Genomic DNA, 23,905 nt, shown 5'->3' with positions numbered 1-23,905 from the left:
CCGGCCGGGGGCTCCACACCGCCTGCCGCGTTCGGCGTCTGAGTGCGGGGTGCGGGGTGCGCGGGGCGATGGAGTCGGGGACGGAGGGGAGGAAAGGGCAAGAGAGGAGAGGAGGAAAAAGCCGGCGAAGAAGGAGTGTTAGAAAGAAAGGGGTAAGGCTTCAGTCCTTACATGGGAAAATATGGGCTAATATCCTGATGGTGTGCGTGTGATAAGAACTGTGTGTCTGTCTCTGCATGCGAGCTGCTGATCCAGCATTTTCGTCGCAACAGTTCGGGAGTTGTCTACAGCGAGAGTAAATGTGACCACAGTACCTAGCAGCTCATCCCGGCTGCGTTAGGTCAAGCGAAGAGACAGGAGCTCCAGCCCTTTCCCAGAGTGTCTTAAGTGGGAAAGTTTTGCGGAGGAGTTGCCTCTGGGGAAAAGAGATATATCCTATTCTGGTTTTTCCTCTACGCCCAGAAACTTGAATAAATTCTTCAGATATAAGACATTTTTATGCCAGGTTTAAATTATGTCAGCACCAGACATGCAAAATCTCTTTGTTAATGTTTCTTTTACAGTCCTGGAACATAGTGTGTGATTTAAATACCATCCATTAATATTATTAATGCTAAATGAAAGTGAGGTTTATTGTACTCAGTCCACATTTACACCATCTAATAGTAACAGCAGCCACGTTCAGAATTTAATTACAAAGCTACTTTATTGGATTTTTAAAATAAGACTCCTATTTTTTTCCCCATAGTGTAAACTCTTAAAATCAGAACACTACTGAAAATGCATGATTTCTCAAGGGATAAGAAATTGATTGGAAAGTATCTAGCATGATTGACTCTTCCATCCTAATTTCAAGTATATCCTTTAAGGACATGGGCTTCAAATCCAAGAAGTGGGTTAAATATAGGCTGAGTGCTAGAATATATGCAGTAAAGTGCTTCACAAGGAAGACAATAAAGGCATAATCTCAAACCAGCCATACCCACAGCTGACACCTCTAGGCTATATTTACCTAGTATACATTTATATTAGCAAGTAATGTGGGTCAATCTGATCTGATCAGATAGTGTTGAGGACCTAAATATTTATGCTTTTCCATAGTTTTTTTTCTTCAGGTTCCCTCCAGCCTGCACCTATGGACTGAGAGCCTCATGAGTGCTCAGAACTCATCTGATGCACTCCTGGCACATGTCTGCTGCTGTAGTGCCATCTGAATCCGCTTTGTGTACTCATCACTGTTGGGTAAAAAAAAGAGTGGTAAGTGAGTATGCTCTGGAGATTCACTTCAAAAGCATGCCCTTGATCCACACCAAAACATGAATGTGGATGTGCCCAGGGGGTGTCTGACAGAAAGGGAGCTGGTGTGACTTTCTCAAGTCTGAGAGCTGGAGCCTGCTCCACAGCATACCATTCTAGCATCCTCCCCTTAAAGCACTTTTCTGTCTGGTGCTAAGCCTCCACCCCTAAGTGTGCACTAGCTCTCAAGTCTCCTCTTCTGCAAGGAGCTATGCACTTCTTGATGACTGTAGACACACTCTTTGTTTACTACTCTCATGCCTTCACTTGATTCAATCAGGTGTTTTACCTCCTGCTATTCATTTTACCAACACCTGAAATGACAGGGATACTAAGCTAATATTGTGTCATTTGAATTGTGCTTTTGGTATAAAGAAAGAGAAGAATTGAGTACTGTTATTAAATCCACAATTGTTCAAAGACCCGGTCTGTCCTTTCCCTAGCCAAAGGCCTGGGTTATAAAGGAACTGTGATAAATATGCCTAAATTAGGCATGTGTTGGAGGGGATCAGCCATAGGTAGAAATAGCTTGGCATTAAAATGACTGTGGAAAACCTTCTGTTTCACACATGGAAACTGTTTCTCAGTAAAATTGGCTTTGCAAACCTACAGAGAAGCAAACAAGCATGCATTTATTCATGCGATTTATCTCTTCCATGGTATATGCCAAGGTCCCCAAGTCAGTGTTTGCTTTGCTAATGGCATCTCCACAGCAGTTCATTTACTTCCCTTATATGGCCTGCTCATTCCCTGAGCTGCTGCCATTCTGCTTTCCCTCATGGAAACTGTACATTGAATTCTGCATCTCTCCTGAAGCATCTTATCTTGCCAACTGTCTCTGAGTGCCCCTGCAAGCTGGCTGCATGACTTAGTCACTTGCAGGGCAATAAGCTTTATTTCACAATCCATTCTGTCAAAGAAGGAGTTTTGTTTTGATTAGAAACAAATTAAACACATTGTATATATAAGTTAACATCCAAATTCTTATTCCATTTTTTCTCCTAATGTTTACAACTCAGCATGCTTCAGCTGCATCAGCATTTGCTGCCCCTGTCAGGGTTCATTGTGCTTACAAGTATTTTCACTGGGAAAGTTAGCTGAAATATTTCCATCCACATCTAACCTATCCAAAAGAAAAACAGAATTATCACGTGGTGCTTCAGGATTTGCAATCTCTCTTCTAACCACAAAAGCAGAGAGACCTCCTTAGAGCAGACCAATAACAAAATACATGGTCCCCAGGGTCTTGTCTATACTGAAATAGCAGCTGGTTTTAAAATTGACTCTGGTGCTTTGCATTTTAAGAGAATCCGCTTGTGAGAAAGCTTCATAGTTGGTTGAGGGGACCTGAGCAATGGATTTCCCACTGATGGAACCACTTGAAGTCAGACTGAATCAAACACCATGAATACATTGTCAGAAAACTACCCTAGCAGAGAGATGGGAAAATATGCTTATAGATTTTACCACTTTGCTTCTCCTCGATCTGTTGACTAAGCTGCTGGGGCCCTACAGATTTGATGGAGCTAATCAGCATAGCAGAATAAAGACAGAAAATCCAATCACTGTACCTAAATCAATCCTAACTAATATACACATCCCAGGCTCGGCCACAGACTCTTTCATTACACTATATCCTGTAGGGACAATATAAAATGCCATAGGAGAATATGTATGTTCCTGAACCCCAAGGAAAATGAAGCAGCTACCAAACCTCCATCTCATTGTTCAGTCTTTGACCAGAAAAAGAATCAAGAGGTTTTTATCTTCCAAGTCACCATCCATTTTCTGTTATGTGGTCTGCAAGAGAGTGATCACACCAACATGGTTCCGAGCGTCTTACAAAACTGGATCTTCAGGTCATGTCTGTACTCGATTTTAAATGAAAAAGAAAGGAGTAAGTAGAACAATAGACTTCAGGCTATGTACTGGGAGCAACAGAAAGTCAACCCAATTATTCAAATACAGTCACTAAAAACCAAACAGACAAGTACTGTTAGGGAAGTAATCTGATAATTAATGTATTTGCCTGAAATTATGTCCAATCTGCAGCAGCTGGAGAAAAAAAATCAGCTAAACAGGAAGAAAAAGAGAATTCCAACTCTAACACTGGCAAATTTCTCAAAGGAATGTAAGAAAACAAATTCAAGTGACCAGATCCTGATACATCCATATGGTGTCCTTCCAATTCAAACAAATTTCATGTTTTCTACTGTGCATAGAACTAGGCTCCTGAGATTTTGACCTGTTACATCCAAACCTGAATCCTGGCCTGTAAAGTTAGCTCTAAGCAAAAGATCCTTTCTCCTCTTCTATTCTAATACTATATTATGATTAATATTTATTTGTATGGTGGTTCTCATGGTGGCGATTTTTTTTAATTCTCTTACTGACAACTCACAAACAGAACTTGGCACATTTCTGAAGGACAGTTGTCTTACTAGATATAATGCTGTTGTTGCTAACATCAGTCTTTTAATCTCTATATGCACATACAAATAACATGTCAATATGAAATAAAAAAGGGAAACAATCTTTATTACTTGCCATAAACCCTCCATATGTTCTTTCATCTTTATAAAGTTATTACTTATCATCTATTATGTAAAAGCCACCAGGTGGTCTGCATTTTGCAAGGCTCTAAAATAGTAGCTACAGCAAATTAGGCTACTGATTATCTCTTCTGTGTCCTGTTACTGACGAGCCTGGTGGTTGTGGGAGAGGCCAGGGAGGTTTATTCTGCACTGGCCCTACGACTGAAGGGAGGAATGCCTGCTCTGCCCTCACAAACGCTGCCAAGGTGACAGAGCTCTGGGGTGACAGGTCCCAGACCTGTTCTTTTTCACCAGGGAATTGTTTTAGTTCTGCACAAGCTCAGAAAAAAACATGTGGATGGTTTCAGGCCGAAATTTCCACTGTTCCCAAGTGGACTTTGAAAAATAAGGAACGTCTGGATGATGAATGAGCGATTTCCCAGCAAGAAATGCTCATCTCCTGGCAGGCTGTTTTCTAAGCATGTACACCCAATACAAATAATTTAATAGTGTCATCTTATTTATGAGGGGAACATCTGTCTGTCTTTCCCAGATGCTGTCACAGAAGATGCAGGGAATGTACAAAGAGCAGGGCTTGCCTCCGTGTTCTCTTACGCTTCGTGGCATGCCCGTTTGAGCCCCAAGTTTGTTTAACGACACGTGCATAACCAAGGAGATTTTTCCTTTTACTTTAAAGCCTCAGTCGGGGATCAGCTATCAGCAGGAGGTCCCAGTTTACGAGCAGGGCCCAAGCCGTGGCGGTGCTCCGGCGGTGCGGGGTACCCGGGCGGCGGGGGCGCGCGCTCTGCGCTGCTCGACAGTGACACTCGGTGGGCGGCGGGGGGAGCGGGCGCGGGGCGGACGGGACGGGCGAGCCCGCGGCACGGGGAGCCTCGCACCTCCCGGCCCCGCGGGGTTGGCGCGGGCTCTGCCCTGGTCCCCCCGGAGCGTTTGATGCGCCTGCAGACGGGGAAGGGCGTGTGTGTGAAAAGCGGGGGCAGAGAGCAGAGCTTGCTTCTGTTCTCCACGAAACTTGTGGGATTCTTAATCTGCCTGGGCCGTTGTCCTGAGGCTCCTGAGGCGCCTTTGCAGAAACCAACGGTAACTTCAGCAGGACGGTTTGCTTAAAGTAGGTGTATCTGAGAACAGGATGCAAGGCAGCGTCCCGTTCCTCCCCCGGCCTTTTCCTACAGAACCGGAGTTGAGCTCCCTCTCTCCCTGAGCTCCAGCAATCACTTGCATCTAGGTCACCCTATTAGATCACATTCCCAAGGATAAGGCTAATGATTTCTGGGGTTTTTAGAAAGGAAAGCTGAAAATCCTTTCATTGGGGACAAAGGCCAATTCATTTTAGAAGTGGAAGCTCGTTTCCTCCCCTCCCCATCACGCCCTGAGTGTCGTACAGATCTCAGGGACTCTGGGAAGATGGAACCTCTGAAATCTTGGACAGATTAATTCAAAGAAAAATTGTAATGCCAACTTTGCTTTATTGAACCTCACGCAGTTGTCCTTAGCCCATGGATTGAGTCTGTCCAGGCCTCTCTGTAGAGCCTTCCTATCCTCAAGCAGATAAACACTCCCACCCAGCCTGGTGTCATCTGCAAATTTACTGCGAGTGCACTCAATCCCCATGTCCAGATCTTCACTAAAGATGTTAAACAGTACTAGCCCCAAAACTGGGTCCTGGGGAACACCGCTAGGACTGGCTGCCAACTGCATTTAGCTCCATTCACCATCACTCTCTGGGCCCTGCCATCCAGCCAGTTTTTTACCCATTAGAGGGTCCATCCGTCCAAAACACAAGCAGCCAGTTTTTTTAGAAGGATGCTGTGGGAGATGGCATAAACATTTTACTGGAGTCTGGATAGACAACATCCACAGCCTCCTCCTCATTTATGAAGCAGGTCACTTTGTCATAGAAGATCAGGTTGGTCAAGCAGGGTCTGCCTTCCGAAAATCCATGTTGGCTGGGCTTGATTCCCTGGTTGTCCTGCATGTGCCACACAACGGCTCTCAGAATGATCTTGCTGGGATGTAAAGGTCCAAAACTACATGATCTCAGTTTTGGGGGTGAAAACTGGAATCTTTATTGAATACACGAAATGCAATTTAAGGGTCTTGGGGACAGGGCATGTTAATGAGGAGGATGGGTTATGCTAAGTATGGGATGGGTTATGTTAACTAGGGGATTACACAATTGATTAACATTTCCCATAGCCAGGATTACATGTGGGGGAAGAGAACAAAGGGGTTTCACAAAGTCTTTCCATATCTTGCTGCAGGAGACAGGCCAATCAACATAACCACATATCAATAAGTCTTGTGATGAAGCTCCTCAGAGCAAGGAGTCTCTCCCAGCCCCTGCTGTTCACGGTCTGCCACACAATCCAATAAGTTCCTTTTCTGATGATATCCGAATTTCGGATTGCTACACTGGGAGCTAAGGTTAGCCTAATAGGCCTGTAGTTCCCTGGATCATCTTTCAGACCCTTCTTGTAGATGGGCATTACACTTGCAAATTTTCCAGTCAGCTGGAACTTCTCCAGTTAACCAGGACTCCTGGTAGATGACTGTGAGTGGTTGGGCAAATTCTTTCACCAGTTTCCTCAATACTCCGGGGTGGATCCCATCAGGGCCCATAGACTTGTGCATGTCTAACTGGCATAGCAGATCACTAACCATCTCCTCCTGGATTATGTGGGCTTCACTCATCTCCCATTCATTCTCTGGGAAGAGCTCTTAACCCTCTCAGGGAAGAGAGAGTTCTCTGCATATTATGTTGTAACAAAATAACATAGTCATAGATTATGCTTTTGCAATAAAACTACATATTTCACTATTCCCTTTCCCAATGAAAAAGCTAATTAGCAAGGTCGTTACAGTTGCCACTTACAAGGGGGAAGATAATAATTCCATTAATGTGTTCACAGGAATTTCATTTATATTACCTCTTAACCTTTACAAGGATATTATCATTTCAATAATTAATTGCTTTTTGCCATTTAATTTGCAGTTTACCATTTTCAAGGGAAATTTCTCATTAAACTGACGACTCTCTTTTTTTTTCTAAGAAAATTTCTTTGCTCAAATATGCACCATAAGCTGGCCTTAGAGAAGCTAGATATTTGCTAAGCCACTTTGAGTAGAGGGGACTCTGCGTTAGCTCTGCATATTAAAGAACTGCCCAGTGCTTAAGTCCTTAGCCATTTGGAGAAAAATGAGGCAGAATGGCACTGAGGCAGTGACCAAAAGGAAATTAATTCTTGTTCTCTTCCTTCAAATTCTGGAAGGCAATGAATCCTTCCTCTCTTATTGATGCAATGAGAATTGACTTTCTTCTTTCTTTGCAACAATATTGTTTCTTCAACTGAAGTTAATTTATGCTGCAATACCCATCCATGAGGGCTTCTGTTAACTTCAGTGACTGAAAAATATGAAGGAACTTTGGCTCAGCCTTGTAAAACACAGAAACTCTGCCTGTGAATCACCAAGCACTTTAGCACATTCTCGAGCCAGTGCCTGACACTTTGGAGAATGGAGCTCAACACATGTATTCCTGCTCACTCTCAAGCCTCTTGTAAAACAACTATTCATTTCAATGAATCAGACACAAGCTGATGTCCCTGTGGTAGTATGCTGCCATATCTCCACTACCGATAATAGAAATTGTGTCCAAATCCCATAGCACTAAAAGAAATATAGATAAATATTGGTATCTGAGAAGGTGAGTAATGAATTCCAAGTAGGCATATTTGTGATAGAGTGAAACACATACTTCTGAGAGATGGATTTGCATGGGAAGATGGAGAGGAGGTGAAAAAATTAATGAAGCAAAGAGACACAGGAGAAGGCTGAACAGAAGAAGCAGGTATGAACTAGACTGCACCATCGATTTATGAATGAAAATGTAAAAGTTTTTCTGATTCAGGTGAAAAAATTAGACTAGCCCTTGGGCAGTTCTACCTTTGCAACTGGCAAGTCCATGATATGTCACCTAAAATGACATACATCTGGATGGTGTGTCGCACACCTACAGGCACCAACTAGATCATTTTGCTTTGAAACTAAGCCATTTAATTTTTTAACTGTAAAACCTCCTGGTTTTTTTTACCCCCTCCCCCATGAGTATAAGGAGAACCTGAGGTTACACCAGGATTCAAATACAGTATTTCAGTTCAGCAGCACTAACTGGGGCATACTCTTAGAATTATTTGCAGAGAAGTCAAAAGTCACAGTCAGACCAATAGGGGTAAAAATAATTAATTAAGTGTCTAGTCAACAGTCCATCATATTTTTCTATAGTTTTCTATACAGTCATTGGAGAGGACTAGGTAGGAACCTTAGGATGGATTGTCTTCTGAAAGTGCCTTTCTTTTAATTCTCTGATAGGATGTTAAGCTACTGACTTTACCCCTGACTTTTAGGTGTTAGAAGATTGGTGAGATATATTCTACCAGAAATACTTAATTTGTCTCCAAGTCTTTGGATATCCAAGTTGAAGACAACAAGAAGAGAATCAGGCCACTTAATATTAAGAGCTCCCTATATCAGCAGTGGATCAGCAATCACACTGCAGCAAAATAATCTGCTTTTTCACCAGTAAAAGGACAGTCTAACTCCATGCCAGTAGGGGCACTTCTTGACATAAGCTTTTTGCAGTGAGGCACATATATTGCTTGAAGACAATCTGCTAATTTTGCCAGTTGGAACTGTAATCTGCAATCTAGTTAAAGCACCTGATGCTTCTCTTTGAGATATTACCGTGGCTGAAGTATTAGGACTCTAGACTTTATCATATAAAAGGACATGTATGGGACATATGTAGAAAGAATCATCAAAATTAACATAAAATATCCTTTCAAAACCTCCAGATTGGCAGTTCACTCAACATGACATCTGCTTTTTGAAAAGCATGTGTTCTGCATGCATAACAGTATTTTAAGATGGCATTGTTTAAGGAAAGTTGACAGTGATGGGTGTTGTATATTCAGAGTTATGATATTCTGAAGAGAGCTTTACCTATGGGGGCAAGAAAGTCCTTGCTAGTTTGCATGCCAAAGGAAGCTTGGGGCCTATTCTGGGGAACTTGATAATCTCTTGTAATTAATACTGTAATTGGAGGTTGCTGGAAATGCTCCTTGAGCTCCTGCCAGGGAATGTGAGTGCTTCACAAAGCTGTTGACACCATTTTGTACACCAGCTGAACTAACCTACTCGGCTGCAGTAGATGCCAACAGAGAACTCCTGCATTGTCAAAACTCTCATCTGAGCAGCAAAAGCACCGTGCTTTTTCCTTCCAGTGTAATCATAGAGCGACACCAGTATTACCCAGTCCATCACTGTGCTCCCTCCTGCTGGTGGGCCGGGGACAGGTTAAGTCACTACCAATCTGCCCCTTCTTGGCAGAACTGCCCAGACTCCTCCCACCCTCACTATTTCAGATTGCAAATGGACGAATATGCACCACAGATACCAAAGTTTGGAAACAAGGTTGCTTCCTACAACCTTTGCCTTCCCATAGGGACATAATTATTTGCTTCCAGTGCACCAGTCATGGGGATGCCAGTCCTGTAATAATGCCATGAAGACAGAACTGACCACCAGAAAGGGATGCCAGATAATTTTAGCAAGAAACTGCAGGTTTAAATCTATTTCTTCCACGGATGAGCAGACCTTTGCAAAAAATTGTTTGCAACTCATCTGCAGTGACTGCAACCAGTGTCAGCCATTAAGTAATAAGTTATTTTTATCCACACCAGCTCTCTAGCATCTCTGAGGCTGATGGCATCTTGCCAAGGCTTTGGAAGAGCTGCATGAGCTCACACACAAAGATGAATGGTTGAGGCAAGCCCAGATGACACTTCTGAGTCAACTTTACAGAAAGAACCAAATCTAAAGATAGCAGGTAGCTCCACACTGGAGTTGCTGAGAAGTTGTTTTGCTACCCTCCTGACAGATGCCAGAGAGTGTGACTTCTGGCATTTTAAAGACTTTTACCTTTCCTGAAGTAGCAATAAAGTTCCATTAAATTCACCCAAACAGAATTGTTATGAGCTATTTATGAGCCCCATGCCTGTAAAATGATGTTGATGTTGTAATACTGTTATGAAAATTGCCATGAAAATCAATATTTTTTTGTAACTTTTATGAGCAACATTCCTAAAGTGCTCTTTCACAGGACAATGGCTTTTGTGGTGAAGCTGTCCCATTTTTGCTCCATGCCACACCACTGCTTGTACCCTCAGGAGTTCCTTGTGCACTCATGGCTCCAGATTCACTTTTGCCTGACAAAATTGTTGGCTGCAATTTAAAAGTGAGTTTCTACCTGCCAGATGTCCCTGACCATATACTCTTGTCCCTTCTGTGCCAATAAGAACATTCATGCAGGATTTGCTGGGTTAGCAAGGTGAGAAATCTATCATTTTATGCAATTACATCTCAATCAACAGCTACCAGATCCAGTATAGCATCTATTAACACTAAGGACTGTACCTTTGATATTGACTTTGGTAATGAAATTGGCAGGAGCTGAGAGAAGCCAGCCATACTACCCTGCCTGCGTGCAGAAGTGTGAGTGTGTGTATATGCAAAAAGGGCAAGAGGGCAAAAGTTATCTAATAGGAGTTTAAAAGGAGCTTTGGAAAAGTCAAACAGGCCTCAAAACAGAGACCACTCAGTCAAAGTAATAGAGAAAATGAAAAAAATAGGGATGTAAAAATGCACTTCATTCTACATTTGTGCATCTCTTGCCCTGCCAAGTGGAGTTATACTATCTTGGAGTCCTCTACAAATCCTGAATAGCAGCAATGTATACATTTATACATTTATACATTTATCATGTGTCTTCAGTGACTTGAACTGTAAACACAAAGTGACCACAGTGGTTGTGTTCTGGAAATAATAGGAACATCTCAGTGAGGAACAGTCATAGTTCATCACTAGCTGTGGGAGCTTAAGGCAGTGTCTGGATTTCCATTAAGGGACTGCAATGAGCAGTCTGTTCAAAAGAAACATGCCAGAAAAGTCAAGGGAATTAAAAACTAAGCGATTTGACTGAGATCCATAAAACATAGACAATTGACCCCCAGGGTCAAATTATAATCCAAATGCTGGATTATAATACAGCAGTTAGAGGAGCTGTCAAAAAAGGGAACTCAGCCAAGTTTGCAGCACTTATGGTCTTTGTCAAAACTTGTATTGCTGATGTACTTACTCAAAAGGCATTTTTCTAATGCTATCATTCTTATGATTTATTAGACTTACCTTTGGCTTGTCATGATCTATGTCATGGCCATGTCACAATCCCATAGACAACATTGTGTTGATCAGCTGATGTGAAGGTATTGCTCAGTAATTTATGCATCATTCTCTAGATTTTCTCTCCTAGAGACTGACTTCAGCTGAGATCAGGATGCAGTCAAGGGTACTGTTTCTTTGTCTGCTGGTGAATAGTTGTAATTTTAGTTCAGTTGTTTGGGTAACTTTTATTTCATCTGTAAACCAGAACACCTTTCAGAGACTTTTTGCCAGCAGGACATAGGCAGTCATTGCTTGAAGAAAAAGGGTAGCAGGACTGACACATATCATTATAATGTGTTACTTTTGTCCTGCTTCTACTTTTCTTTTCTGGTAAAAATATTCCTCCTTGCTGCTATATTGTTATTGTAATGATAATGATAAGAGTAATCTTCTATATTACAGATCTCATCAGCATACTAATGAGTATATGCAAAGGAAGATAAGCTTTATACCTCAGCCAGAGAGACACCTCAGTCACTGAGGTGATGCAGTCAGTCAGCCACAAGCAGATATTAATTCTCCTGGCTCCACAACCTGAACAATTTGTTTCTTTCTTTTAGGTGAAATTTGGGCCCTCATTGAGTGAGTGAGCACTGCTATTGACCTTGCTGGGAATGTGGCCACATAGTTTAGACAACCACTTCCTTAGAGAAGTCCTATATTCTGTAGTGTTCTAGAGCCAAATATATTTAGACTAAACCCTATTGGTTTTGCTGACACAATACTTCTCTTGACATCAATGGTTGGGGTTTTTTAGCAGGAGATGAACAGGAAGATTTCATGAGTTTGGTATGCATTAAAGTGCATAGTGTACTGCTAGTGTTATCTTTTTAGTGAGTTTAAACAAACAGGAGTTTTACAGCTCCTCAACCAGGTGGCTGATTCAGCATCACATATATTATAACCACTACTGCTGACTGTGAGGCACAACAATAAATCCTCAAGTGAGATAGCATGAGCTAACTGAAAACTTCAGCACTGTACATTCTTCTGAACCTTCAAGGGGCACAGACAGGTTTCTCTACATGACTACGGGTTGTTGTCGGGGTGACCTTTGGGCAAATCACTCCGAGTCATACCTGAATTTGCAAAATGGGGTCAGCACTGTCTTCATGCTTTTGAAAAATTGAAGGAATGGGTTGATTTCTTCTGGTGAAAAATATCTACAACATTAACCTTTCAGGAAATAATACATTAAAAAAATCCAGCTCTGACCCAAGGACACAGAACATTTTTCCTGTGCTTCTGCCTATCAGCTGAATTTTCTGTCCCAACCATGGCACAAAAAGACATAAAAATACTGGAGAAAACTGATGAATAATTTCATGGCAGAGAACCAGTGAAGAACATAAGGCAGTGGTGGATTTCTTTTGGGGTACGCTGTGTGCAGTGGAGAGCCCAACAGGGCCAAGTTCTACTCACTTGATCCTCAATAGTGGCTGCAGCATAGAGGGCTATTATAATTTTTACAGGGATGGCATAGTTATTATTACAACCAACTTCCTGCAGATACTCTTCTTCACAGCATCTGAAAGCATCAGGACTTGTCAACTGTATGCAAAGTAGCATTGTCAAATTCTTTTTATCTATTACACTGTAGAAAATACAACTAATTATAGGCATTTGCTATTCCCTCCCTGACTTCACTTCATAATCTTCCCTGTTGCTCTGTCCTCTGTGCATATTGATCCAAGCTCTGCGTTGGTCTATCCTTCCTTCCTTCCTTCCTTCCTATTCTTGTTTTAATGTATTTTTACATTTTCTTTCCCCTTCATCACAAAAATTCCCTTTTTCTACCCTCATTTGCCTATGACAACACCCATAGCAAGGGCTACTCCTCTTTCTCTGTATTTGAGAAAACATTTTCTTTATGTGCTGCTCTGTCACTCCTCTTTCACCACAGGGTAGGGAAATACCAGTTCCAGTCACATCTTTGAGCCCAGTCAACCTATTCAACCACTGGGTTTTATTCTTACCTAGCCTTTTGCAGAGCAGATTCAGATTACTACTACAAACCCTTATTATCTTTGTATTCAAAAAGTATATGTACCTCCAAGCATTTGAAAGTACAACAGCATTTATTAGCTTGGGGTATGTGGACAGCAAGTGGTCTTCCACCAATCACACACTCCTTGTTGTGCAGGCTAAATCTTGCTCCTGCCTGTAGTTCACCAAATGAGTGTTTTGTGAACACTTTCACCAGCTGCATAGCAATAATAGTTGTCTAACAGTTTTGTTGTCTGGGGGGGAAGCTCACAAAACCAAAAACCAACATAATAAGGAACTGACATAAGAAATTAACAGAAAATACCATGTATCAGACATGTCTTTACTGACAGCTGTAATTTTCCCTTTGGTAAGGGAACTTACAGTGGAGTAAATTACACACACTACACAGACTGTCTACCATTGATACACATAAACTGATAACTGAAAGTACCTTCTGACAGTTACAGATCACAAACTCCCCATTGTTTTATCCCACAATGTACATTCAACTGACTCAATAGGATGTTTACTGGTGGGCAAGCAGACTGGCAAGAATATCACGTCAAATCCCACCATTGTGACACGTAGAAACCGTGGCAATTCAGCTGAGTTTTAGATGGTGATCTCATTGCACTCACATTTGCATTTTTGTTTAAAAAAATCTGTTCTGGGGAAAAATCTACCCTGCAAATATTATTCATATCAGAAAAAAGAGAGGATTTTTTTTCATAGCTTCATCTAATATTCCTGAAAGATGAACAAAAGATAAGCCCTTTTTTCAGTTGTGGGAGTTTAAAAAGTGCTCCCTTGATTATTTCTTCCCATTTTTTTCCAGAAGAACAAATGCATAGACAAACACGTGCTGTTTCAAAACCCTATTGGTTGCTGTCAGCCCAATATTTTACACTAGCTAGAAGCATTCTGGCTCATGAAAGAAATTCTTGAAAAAATGCACACCCATGAAGAAGCATCTGACAACAGAATTAGTTGCTTCAAAAGAAAGTGCATGTACTGACTGATAGAGGGAATTCTTTGTGGCTCCTTGTATGTTTGTGGAATAACTTGTTGGACAAGACTTGGCAATGGTCGTGACTTATCTGACACTTGTGTTTCAGATGTAGTCTTTCTGACTTCAAGGCGTGCCTTCATTCTGTCAACTTATTCACCAGGTTAACAGCATTTAAAATGTTGCTCAAACAGCTAACAACATCCAACTTACAGATGGGAGGGGATCTTTCTAATAATAGGATTTTCTTGACATGCTTAAATATTAATTGGTTACACCTGTGATGACTTTGGGCCTTTTTATCTCCACATTCTAACATGGAGAAGGGAGATCCTGGCTCCTGGAAGTTCAGTCAGAAGTAAAGGACATCTAGAATGAGATAACATCAATGTAATATGGTGGAGGAGAAAGAGAAACTAAGGGAAACAAGGTGTCTGAAAATACTTGACACCCTGCTTCCTGACTAGGCAAGGGTAGAAAAAAAAGCACTACACAGGCTATTCAGGAAAGCTGGTCTTTTATGTAGAGGATTCATGTAAGGAAGTAAACAAAATTTAATAGAAAAAATTAAATAGAAAAATATCCTATCGCTCTCTCCATCATGCTAAGATTTCAGGAGAGGGGCTCTGGTCATGTAATTTTTTCTTGAGACAAATTACTCAAACTAAAAGAACAAAAAGATTTAGAAGCTCAGTGCTCCCCCTTGGGCATAAAGGCAAAGGTTATTTTATTCACTTGCAGTTCTTTTCAGGAAGAGCTTTCAGAAGAGCAATGAATGATCCACACACCATCAGACAAATGGAAATAGACTTTCAATTGCATATGCAAGGTGCTCTTGTTTTCACAGTAAATACCATGATGGGACCCTTATCTTCTTACATAACAGCTGTGTGCTCCTAGTCATCTTCTTTCCATGGCATCCTACTTTTATCTGTGTACCTTTGGAAAAGAAATTCCTCTGTCGCATCTCAGCACTTGAGACGGAACATGCCATGGCTGCAGCATGAGAGTGGGGCACATAGCCAGGCTCCTGCGGGTGTTTGGCCCATACCATCAACAGCAGCACTGCCACAGGGCCCTGTCCAGGCTGTCCAGGGAGCAAAGCCACTGCTGCCATGGAGCAGGTCCCACTATGGCCCCAGCTGCCAAAGCCACATCTCCTACACGCCAGAGCAAGAGGCAGCTCTGCTGACTTATCACTCTCTCTAACTGCCTGGAGTTGTAGCCAGGTGTGGGGTGGCCTCTTCTCCCAGGGAACCAGCAACACAAGGACATGGTCTTAAGCTGTGCCCGGGTAGGTTTAAGTAGGACATTAGGAAGAATTTCTTCTCAGAAAAGGTCATTAGATATTGAGATGGGCTGCCCAGGGAGGTGATGAAGTCACCTGTGTTTAAGTGAAGACTGGATATGGCACTTAGTGCCATGGTCTAGTTGTCATAGTGGTGTTCAGTCAGATGGTGGACTCGATGATCTCAGAAGTCTTTTCCAGCCCAGTTGATTCTGTGATTCTGTGCTCTGGAGCTGCGAGGAGACCTCAGATGTTCACCTCTGTGTCAGTAAATGCACAGCCGAAAAAAGACACCTCCTCATTTTGACACACTTCTACAGCTACTGCTTTTAGTTTATGCAATAGAGATGACATTTATTTTTCCTTCCTAGATGTGCTCATAACTAAAGCATTGATTTCATTAAATAAATACAGCTATTCGGCCTCAGGAAGTGAACCCTCTTGCTCATCATCAACCCCAAATCTTTTATTTATTCCCCTCAGTGCCACTTGTGCCAGGCGATGCCTGGCTCCACGGCCGGCCTGCGCTAGGCCGGAACCAAAGCCTGGGGAGCGCGTTTCCGCCGGAGCTGGTCCGTGCCGGGGCGCTGCGGCCGGAGAGGGCCGCAGCCAGGCCGCCGTGGCCGACACGGCCCCCGCGCCGCAGCGCCCACCGCCCCCGGGCCGGGGCTCCCCGCCCGCGCCCGGCACCAACACCGCTGTCCCGCAAGCTCAACAAGATCCTGGAGACGCGCCTGGACAACGACAAGGTGGGTCGGGCGGCGGCTGAGGGACGGGGCGGGGGCCGGATGAGCCGTCAGGGGCCGCGGGCCCCGACAGGCTCCGCGGCGGGGGGCGAGGCCCGCCGTACCCTCAGTTCCGCTGCGGAGCTGCGGGTGGCCGCTTGCAGTATTAATTACGTATAGCATTGGTTCTCGCTTCTCCAGCGACATGCCACGCTCCTGTTTCATCCCCTCTGATCGTAGGGAGGTTTGTATCGCTTGCCTCGGAGGGCACTTCTCAAGTTTTTTGCTGTTTAAATGTTTTCTAGCTATGAATAGGTCATTCCTTTACAGAAAGTAATCTTACTGTTTAAAGCTACTCTAAAATAGCAGACAGAGTTGTCTGTTAGAAGAAGAAAGGCTCAGCAATTATTTCGGTTGTTTGCCACCTGATCCGCAGCGTGTTTAGGTAGTTTTTCCTTTAAAACCATTTATTACGTTTGTTTTATTTTTAATAAGACCATGAACTTGGGATGGTTACAGACTATTTAACCTGCTTCTTTGTAACTGTGTCCAAAGTTAAGATTTTTTTTTTTCTTACTATATTCTAGGAAATGCTGGAAGCACTCAAGGCTCTCTCCACCTTTTTTGTGGAAAACAGTTTGCGCACCCGAAGAAACTTGCGTGGAGACATTGAACGACGGAGCTTGGCCATAAATGAAGAATTTGTGCACATATTCAAGCAAGTTAAAGAGGTAGCATTTTTGCAGCATGACTAGCTATCTTGCAAGAGTACTGCTATGTAATTTAAAGTGGAAAAATAAAGAAAAAAGGATTAAGAGAGATTTTGAGTGTCCAGGACAATTATACTTTTAGAGTAAAACTGATACATCATTTGTTTCATTTAGTGAAAATGTTATGCAGAGGGATGTTATGTTTCAAACAGATAAAAGTCCCAAGAGAATGTTGATCTTTAGTGGTGCGTTCTTGGTATTGACTAACAGGGAACCTAGAGTGACTATGTTCCTTGTTACTTGGGCATCTAATTTGGTGGGATGGAGCTGGGCCTGGACATGGCATTTCTGACTTTAAACACAGTTACTGTTATTTGAACTTATTTAGGAACTTGAGAGTATAAACGAAGATGTGCAAGCAATGAGCAGCTGCTGTGAAGACATGTCCAGTCGTTTGAAGGTAATATACAAATAGATGTGCTTTAACTGATGAGGTGGGATTACTTTCTTTTAAACGGATAACCAATTATTTTTGGAGATTAACAGCAACACTGAGATGTTTCCATGGTATGCATATTATGCTACTTTAGGATATTAATATGCTTCATTTTCCTTGTTCAGAAGATTTATCAAGGAAGTTTAATTTTTAATTTTAATTTTAATTTCTTCCAAATTGCAATTCAAAATGCAGCAATATACTTACTTTGAGAATAGCAATGTGATATCCATTTGTATGTGAGTGGAGAGGAAATATTTTATTAGATTGGATGTGTGTGAAATTAAAGGGTTAATTTGTTTATTTCCTTTTAAAATACCTTTTGCATTGACTGCATCTATTGAGTTATGTGTTCATATAAATACCTCAATTACATTTATAAGAAAGTATCTTGTAATTCAAAGAGGGAAACAAGTCTGCTGTGCATCTTCAATGTATTGGTTTTGTTTCATAACATTGTCTCAGAATGCTGATACACAACAAAACCGATTCTGTTTTCCTTTAATCCTGAATCCATAATATTCTGGATGGGGGAAAAATTTGTGTTCTATAATATATTACTAAATCTGGTTTGGTTTTACTGTACAAGTTCAATATTCAATGTAGTGATGAGTATAAAAGGTTTATGGATGCTGAAGTGTAGATGTTTTGTCAAACTAATTATGTTCTTAATAAAGCACATAAGTTATAATATGTGAATAAGAGTCTTTCACTAAAAAATCCCGTGAAAAACAGTTGTGTTTTCCTCTCCATATGTATGTGTGTGGATATTAGATGTCCTTCTACTTAGATAAACAGGTTTCATAGTCATTGTACAAATGCTTGTAGCTTGATGAACTTGTATCAAAAAATGTGAGACTACAGTGTAGCCAACTGCAGTACTTAATTTTCAGTTTTGGAAGGAAGTGGGTAACGCACCTCGGAGGTCTCAAATCTCTTTGAACACTGTTAACGTGGATGTGTCCCTAGCGCAGTTCAGGAGCTGTTAGACTGAACTCTTAGATGTGGAAATGAGTCAAGTGTCCATGCAGATATTTGCTCTTTTCTGTCTTTAGATCATGAAGTGTAACTATCCTCTCTGATTTTTGTCTTTCCCAGAGCACAGCCACCCCGCAGAGATTTCTTTTTCTGTTGAAGTCAGTAGGTAGTTTTGTTCTGTGCCCCACAGGAGGTTCCCTCTGGAGCCTTGTAGAACTCATAACTTGCCTCGATTCAATCCATGTTTTCTTTGTCTGTATGAATGTAAAGCAAGTTCATAAGCTCACAAATTTGCACTCAGTTGTGAAATACTCTGGTACTTTAACTGTAATAGGACACAAAGACTTGCAGGCATGTGCTTAAGCTGAATAAGAAGACATAAATGAACTAAGTAGAGCAAATAGAAGATACAAAGAGGAGGATATTTGGCATATAAGGCAGAAAAGTGTGCTAAGAAAAGCAGAACAAATATAAAGACATGAAAGGGAATATATTTAGATAAGCCAGAAAGCTTTTTATCTTTGTTATTTTTTAAGTTTATAATACCATCTCATTCAAATAACCATATACTGTCAAATCTGATTTTTGGACAGTGGCTGAAAGGGAGAGAAGGAGGCAAGTGCTGAAATGAAATAAAGTGGGACTGAAGGATAATGAAAGTTTTAGTTACATACTGAGGTGGGGAGGAAGAGAAAAATAGGTTTTTTTGGATATACAAGAAACATCAAATACCAACTTTCTGATTTTTCTGTCATGTCTGACTCATTTCTGACACTTACGTTGTTTGGTTAGATATAAGCTCTTACATTTCATACATAAAATAATGACAATATCTGGCATGTATTTGAATGCATGTAAATATAAATTGGCTTCTGATATATCTAGCTAGATCCAGAAAAACCACTTTTTCATCCTTTCTGCTGTCCTACTATTAGCATTATTGTTGGTAATTGGTACTTCTGTCCAGAAAATACTGGAAAGGAAGCAAATTTGTTTGTTTGTTTGTTTTTTTATTAAAATATGCAGCTCTGAAGAAAGTGATGGCAGAAACCAGTCTGGAAATAGTAGATTCCTGTACTGAATAGTTCAGGTCTAGTCTTTTGTTGTAATGGTCAAAAGGTTTAAATTATGAATTTATTAAACTGCCTAAATATTATTGTTTATATAAGATATAAAAAGCTTAAAGATATCTTAAGTTATTTTGGAACTACTAAATGTTCAGTAAATTCTGTTGAACTTTTTATGAAGTTTGCGTGTTAGTTTCCTTTAGAAAATTCAGTGTGCATATGTACTTTTGTTAACCCTCTCAGGAGTTTTAAGACTGGCATCTTCATTTCAGCAAATACTGTAATTTGGACCTAATACAATATTGAAATTATTCACACAGAATATCTTTATAGCCATTTCCACCTCTTCACTTGCAATATTATTCTATGCTGAATGCATTTTGATTGCAGGAATTTTTTTTGTAAAATCATCTTATTTTACTGCCTAGGGGATCATTGGGGGCATCCAGTGGGAAACCAACAATTCCAAATGTCTTTTATCTTTTTGGTGGGCATTAAGTTTCAGAACTCTTTAACTTCGTTTGCAGCAATCCCTTTAGTCATGCAACTGCTGTCTGATGCAGAATTGTTTCTGCATGAATTCCCTTGCTTTGTCATTACTGAATATTTAGGACTATGATGAACATCATAATCTTAAAATTGTAGAATCATTTATGTTGAAAAATATTTATAAGGTCAGCAAGTCCAGTCATTAACCCAGCACTGCCAAGTCCACCAGTAAACCATGTCCCAAAATGGCACATTTACACATCTTTTAAATACCTTCAGGGATGGTGACTCAACCACATCCCTGGGCAACCTGTTCCAATGCCCGACCACATTTTCGGTGAAGAAATTTTTCTTAATCATTTTTCTTGGTCCTTACAGCTCTGTAAGCTGCTTGGACTGTAGAGCTGAGCTTGCTTAGACTAGCAGAGCTGTTTTCTTCATCTTGTCTGAAAAGTCTGGACGGACACTGCTACTGGGCAGTTTAGCATCCAAAGGAATCTTTTTCATTTTTCATTTTGTAAGAGCAAACAGTTTACAGTTGATGAACAAACAAAATAAGCAGAACTATTTCTAATACTTGCAGTGTTTCTGTATTTTGAATATAAATGTATATAAACATGAAAATGTATATGGATAAGGATAATAATTTATTTTTCCTGCCTGAAATAGGGAGAGTTAATGAATACTTGTTTAAAGAAGGCCTTTTGTTTCAAACAGTACACTCTTTAGATTGCTTATATTTGGAAAGTTTCAAAAGTATTACAGATTTTAAAGATGGTGTAATACATTTGATGTGTTTGTATTTTTCACATGCTTCATATTTCTAATTGTATTCTAGGCAGCAAAGGAACAAACCCAGGACTTGATTGTAAAAACCACAAAACTCCAGGCAGAAAAGTATGTATACCACCTTATTTATTTGATGGAATTTTCTTCTAGATGTGATCCTGCCACTTCTATTTTTGAGTAATGACTTTGGGTTTTTTTTAACACTATCTGTGTTTGCAGCTCAATTGGAATAAAAATATTGCATTCTGAGTTTATTGCTAGAGGATCCAAAAAGGTAAGAATGTGTGTTATTGCTTATTTCAATAAAAATTGGCTTTTTAGGGAAAAGAATCAGTTACAGTGACACAGCGTGCTAGATACGGATGTGCTTTACCTACTGTCAGTTGATAATGTAAATTATATTGTGTTGTAGCAGATATGGACCAACTCAACGTCTCATCAGTTTGACAGGCTTCTTGTTGTTAATGCTTCATATCCAGTGGAAATCATTCTCTGGTTCAGGGATTGTATGAGGGAACAAAAAGCTGAATTCTAACCTACTCTGCCGTATTTAAAGCTAACTGTAAAATACAGAAGTGCTGTTTAATGAGCCTAACACAGGTCACTTTTTCCCTTGGTTCTCCAACCTCCTGTGGAAAAAAAGATTTGTATTTTGCTCTTGTCAGTATATTTATTCATGGGAACGGGGATAATGGCCTATGACAGATGCAAGTAGTCTTTATTGTTTTTATGGCTAGGATATGTGGTTTTACAACTTTACATTTTCTCAGTGTAGAAGAATGAATCTCCTTGTTTTATGAGCTTTCTTATGAAAATTATATAGTTTTCTGGAAGTTAGAAATAATTATTTTCAGTAATAAGTTTGTAGTAGAAATTACAAGTTTGGATAGCTCTCAGTGGGCTTTCAGAATCAGTAGGTTCATCTTGTGGACTTCGATAGAAAGTAGTTTATGTCCTGTGGAAGTCTGAATGTGAAGTTGGAGTCTAATCTGTACACATCTTGAAGGTTGAATGTAGAATAACTGCATAAAATGCAATGCTGGTTCATATAAAGTGAAGGATTTGGTAGAGGCACAATTTATGCAAGTGAGCAGAAGTAAAGTCTTTGAAAATTTGTCATTTTGAATGTGAGTATATAATGTAATAGGACAGAGAAGTGGTCATTTATTTTACAGTCTCAAGAAAAGGAAATGCTTTGATACCTTGTTCAGAAGGAGAATGGAAGATGTCAAGACCAATCCCAAGTGGTGTATGTCTAATTGGCCTTAAGTTCCATTAAAGGAGATTATGCAGGCAGTACAGCAGCATTTCCACAATATAGTCCTTACTCACACAATCATTTACTTAAAAGACTTCCTGCTAATTCCTTTAAAAGACAGAACATCCCCCTAGTGTGAAGAGGGGAAAAAAGTTTAGGAAGTAGCCTGTCCTTCTAAGGGTCTCTGTGACCTCAGAGTGTATATGTAGGAATAAGTATATCATGAAGTACCCATGAGCAGAAGCCAAGAAGTACTTGTGATTCTAGAGTCTGATGGTTTTGGAAAATTCGTAGTGCCATTTACTATCAAAGTAAACTTTTTTCCCTGTCTAAACTTACAAAAAATTTAGTTAAAAGCTACAGTGTGAGGGCTGCTTTGTTCCTTTTGGGACCTTTTAATCATCTTTTATTTTAACTTGTTAATTAACTGTTTGTTCTGATGCATCCCATTGATTCACATCAGGCGTGTGAAGAGGCATCTGCTACCAAATGTTAGGGGTTTCTTAAGAGCTGAAATCTTGCCTACAGTCAGAAAAAATACAGGTCTTAAGTTCCTGATTCCTTCAACTTAACAGGTGACATTTTTTAAGCCAACAAAGGAGTAAATGGTGAAACTGTAAGGGCATGGCTTCTCTGTCTCCTAAGGGTTGTCCTAAGATGCTGTCTGACTGAAATGTAGATATGAAAGCTGGACCTGTTCTATTATCGTCTTCTATTATGCTTAGCATTTATCTGATTACTTTAGCTTTTCCTTTTTTCCTTGAAACTGAGACTTATCACAACTTAATAGAACCATGTAGCATGAAATAAAGTAGTCCAGGACATCCAACCCATCTCTCCATTACATAAGGTTAATTTATTGCTGTTCAGTAACCTAGAGTCTTGAATAGAATGTTCATTTTAATGTATTTCGTAACAAACTTCTACAGTAAAGAAAAACTGAGGTAGTTAATTTAGACAATTTCTGGGAATTGTCAAAAATCCACTTCCATTTCATTATCTTCACTAGATTTCCATACGCTGTTTGCTTTCAGGTTGCATTGGATGTTTTATGTATAGTAGTGAGGCGATTAGTTTGTTTTCGGACAACCTCCGCTGTTTTAGAAGATGTGGGTTTGTTTAATTGCTATTGCTAGTAGGCTGATAGAAAAGGGATGTTGGTCCTTGAAGTGAGATTTTAATAATAGCTTTGTCTGACTTGTTGGTTCTCTTGTTGTACCTGACTTTAGTTCTTTTCTTTCCTGGTATGAAGCTGAAAACTTACTTGCAATACTAAACTACTTCACCTTGCATCAGGAACAAGTGTTCCAGAGTTCAGTAGTTCCCAAACCAGAGAAATAACTGTTCAGTTCCAAAATACTGTATGCAGAATACCAGTAGCCTGGCTTCGTAGTAATTCTACCAGCCACTTAATGGTAAGATATGCACGATTGTTTTTGAGGTTAGCCACAATTGTGGATGTAACAGTTGAGGAGAGAGACTAGAAGGTAATAGGTACAATATTAATTCTTATAAAATTAAGTAAGGACAATTATATGAGTGTATGTATGTGCTCAGGGGGATCACTGAAAATAAGTCTGCAGAACTAGAAAAAGTGGTGAGAGCTAGAAGTAGTTTTCTGGACGTAAAGACCATAATACTCTGAAAACTATTATAAAAAAATGAGAATGGAAATGGCTTGGACGGATATTTTTGAGTCAGGCTGATGGTTCAGAGCTTTCATTGAAATTATGCGCTTGAACACCTTTACACCTTCTCTTATTTTGCTACCCTCTCTTAATTGTGTTCTTAAACACAAAATTTGTGTTTCAGAGCAAAACTTGTGTTTTAATGTCAGAATCCTTGTTAGTTATGTTGATTCAAAAAAAAAACTGGTTTACGTAGCAGTGGGATTGTTTCACTTTTTAAAAATATGTTAAGTATGAATCCCAGACAGGAATGTAACACTGTTTACTTCAATTTGTTTTAATTGAATTCCATT

The 23,905-nt window shown here is 40.3% G+C and overlaps 1 protein-coding gene across 1 annotated transcript in view; it reads left to right on the top strand.

Annotated features, from left to right (window-relative positions):
* Positions 1–23,905, top strand: part of COG6 (component of oligomeric golgi complex 6) — a 69,052-nt gene that overhangs the window by 575 nt on the left and 44,572 nt on the right. Inside the window, 8 exon segments of the mRNA XM_025894958.2 lie at positions 244–310; positions 4,528–4,931; positions 8,255–8,268; positions 15,896–16,106; positions 16,108–16,161; positions 16,725–16,868; positions 17,236–17,307; positions 20,716–20,774. Coding sequence (XP_025750743.2) covers positions 244–310; positions 4,528–4,931; positions 8,255–8,268; positions 15,896–16,106; positions 16,108–16,161; positions 16,725–16,868; positions 17,236–17,307; positions 20,716–20,774 — 1,025 coding nt within the window.

This window comes from Manacus vitellinus, unplaced genomic scaffold (assembly GCF_001715985.3).
Source record: "Manacus vitellinus isolate BGI_N305 unplaced genomic scaffold, ASM171598v3 scaffold_2_pilon, whole genome shotgun sequence".
NCBI lineage: Eukaryota > Metazoa > Chordata > Aves > Passeriformes > Pipridae > Manacus > Manacus vitellinus.
Note: the sequence above shows the minus strand (reverse complement) of the source record. Positions and strands in the feature narration are given on the sequence as shown.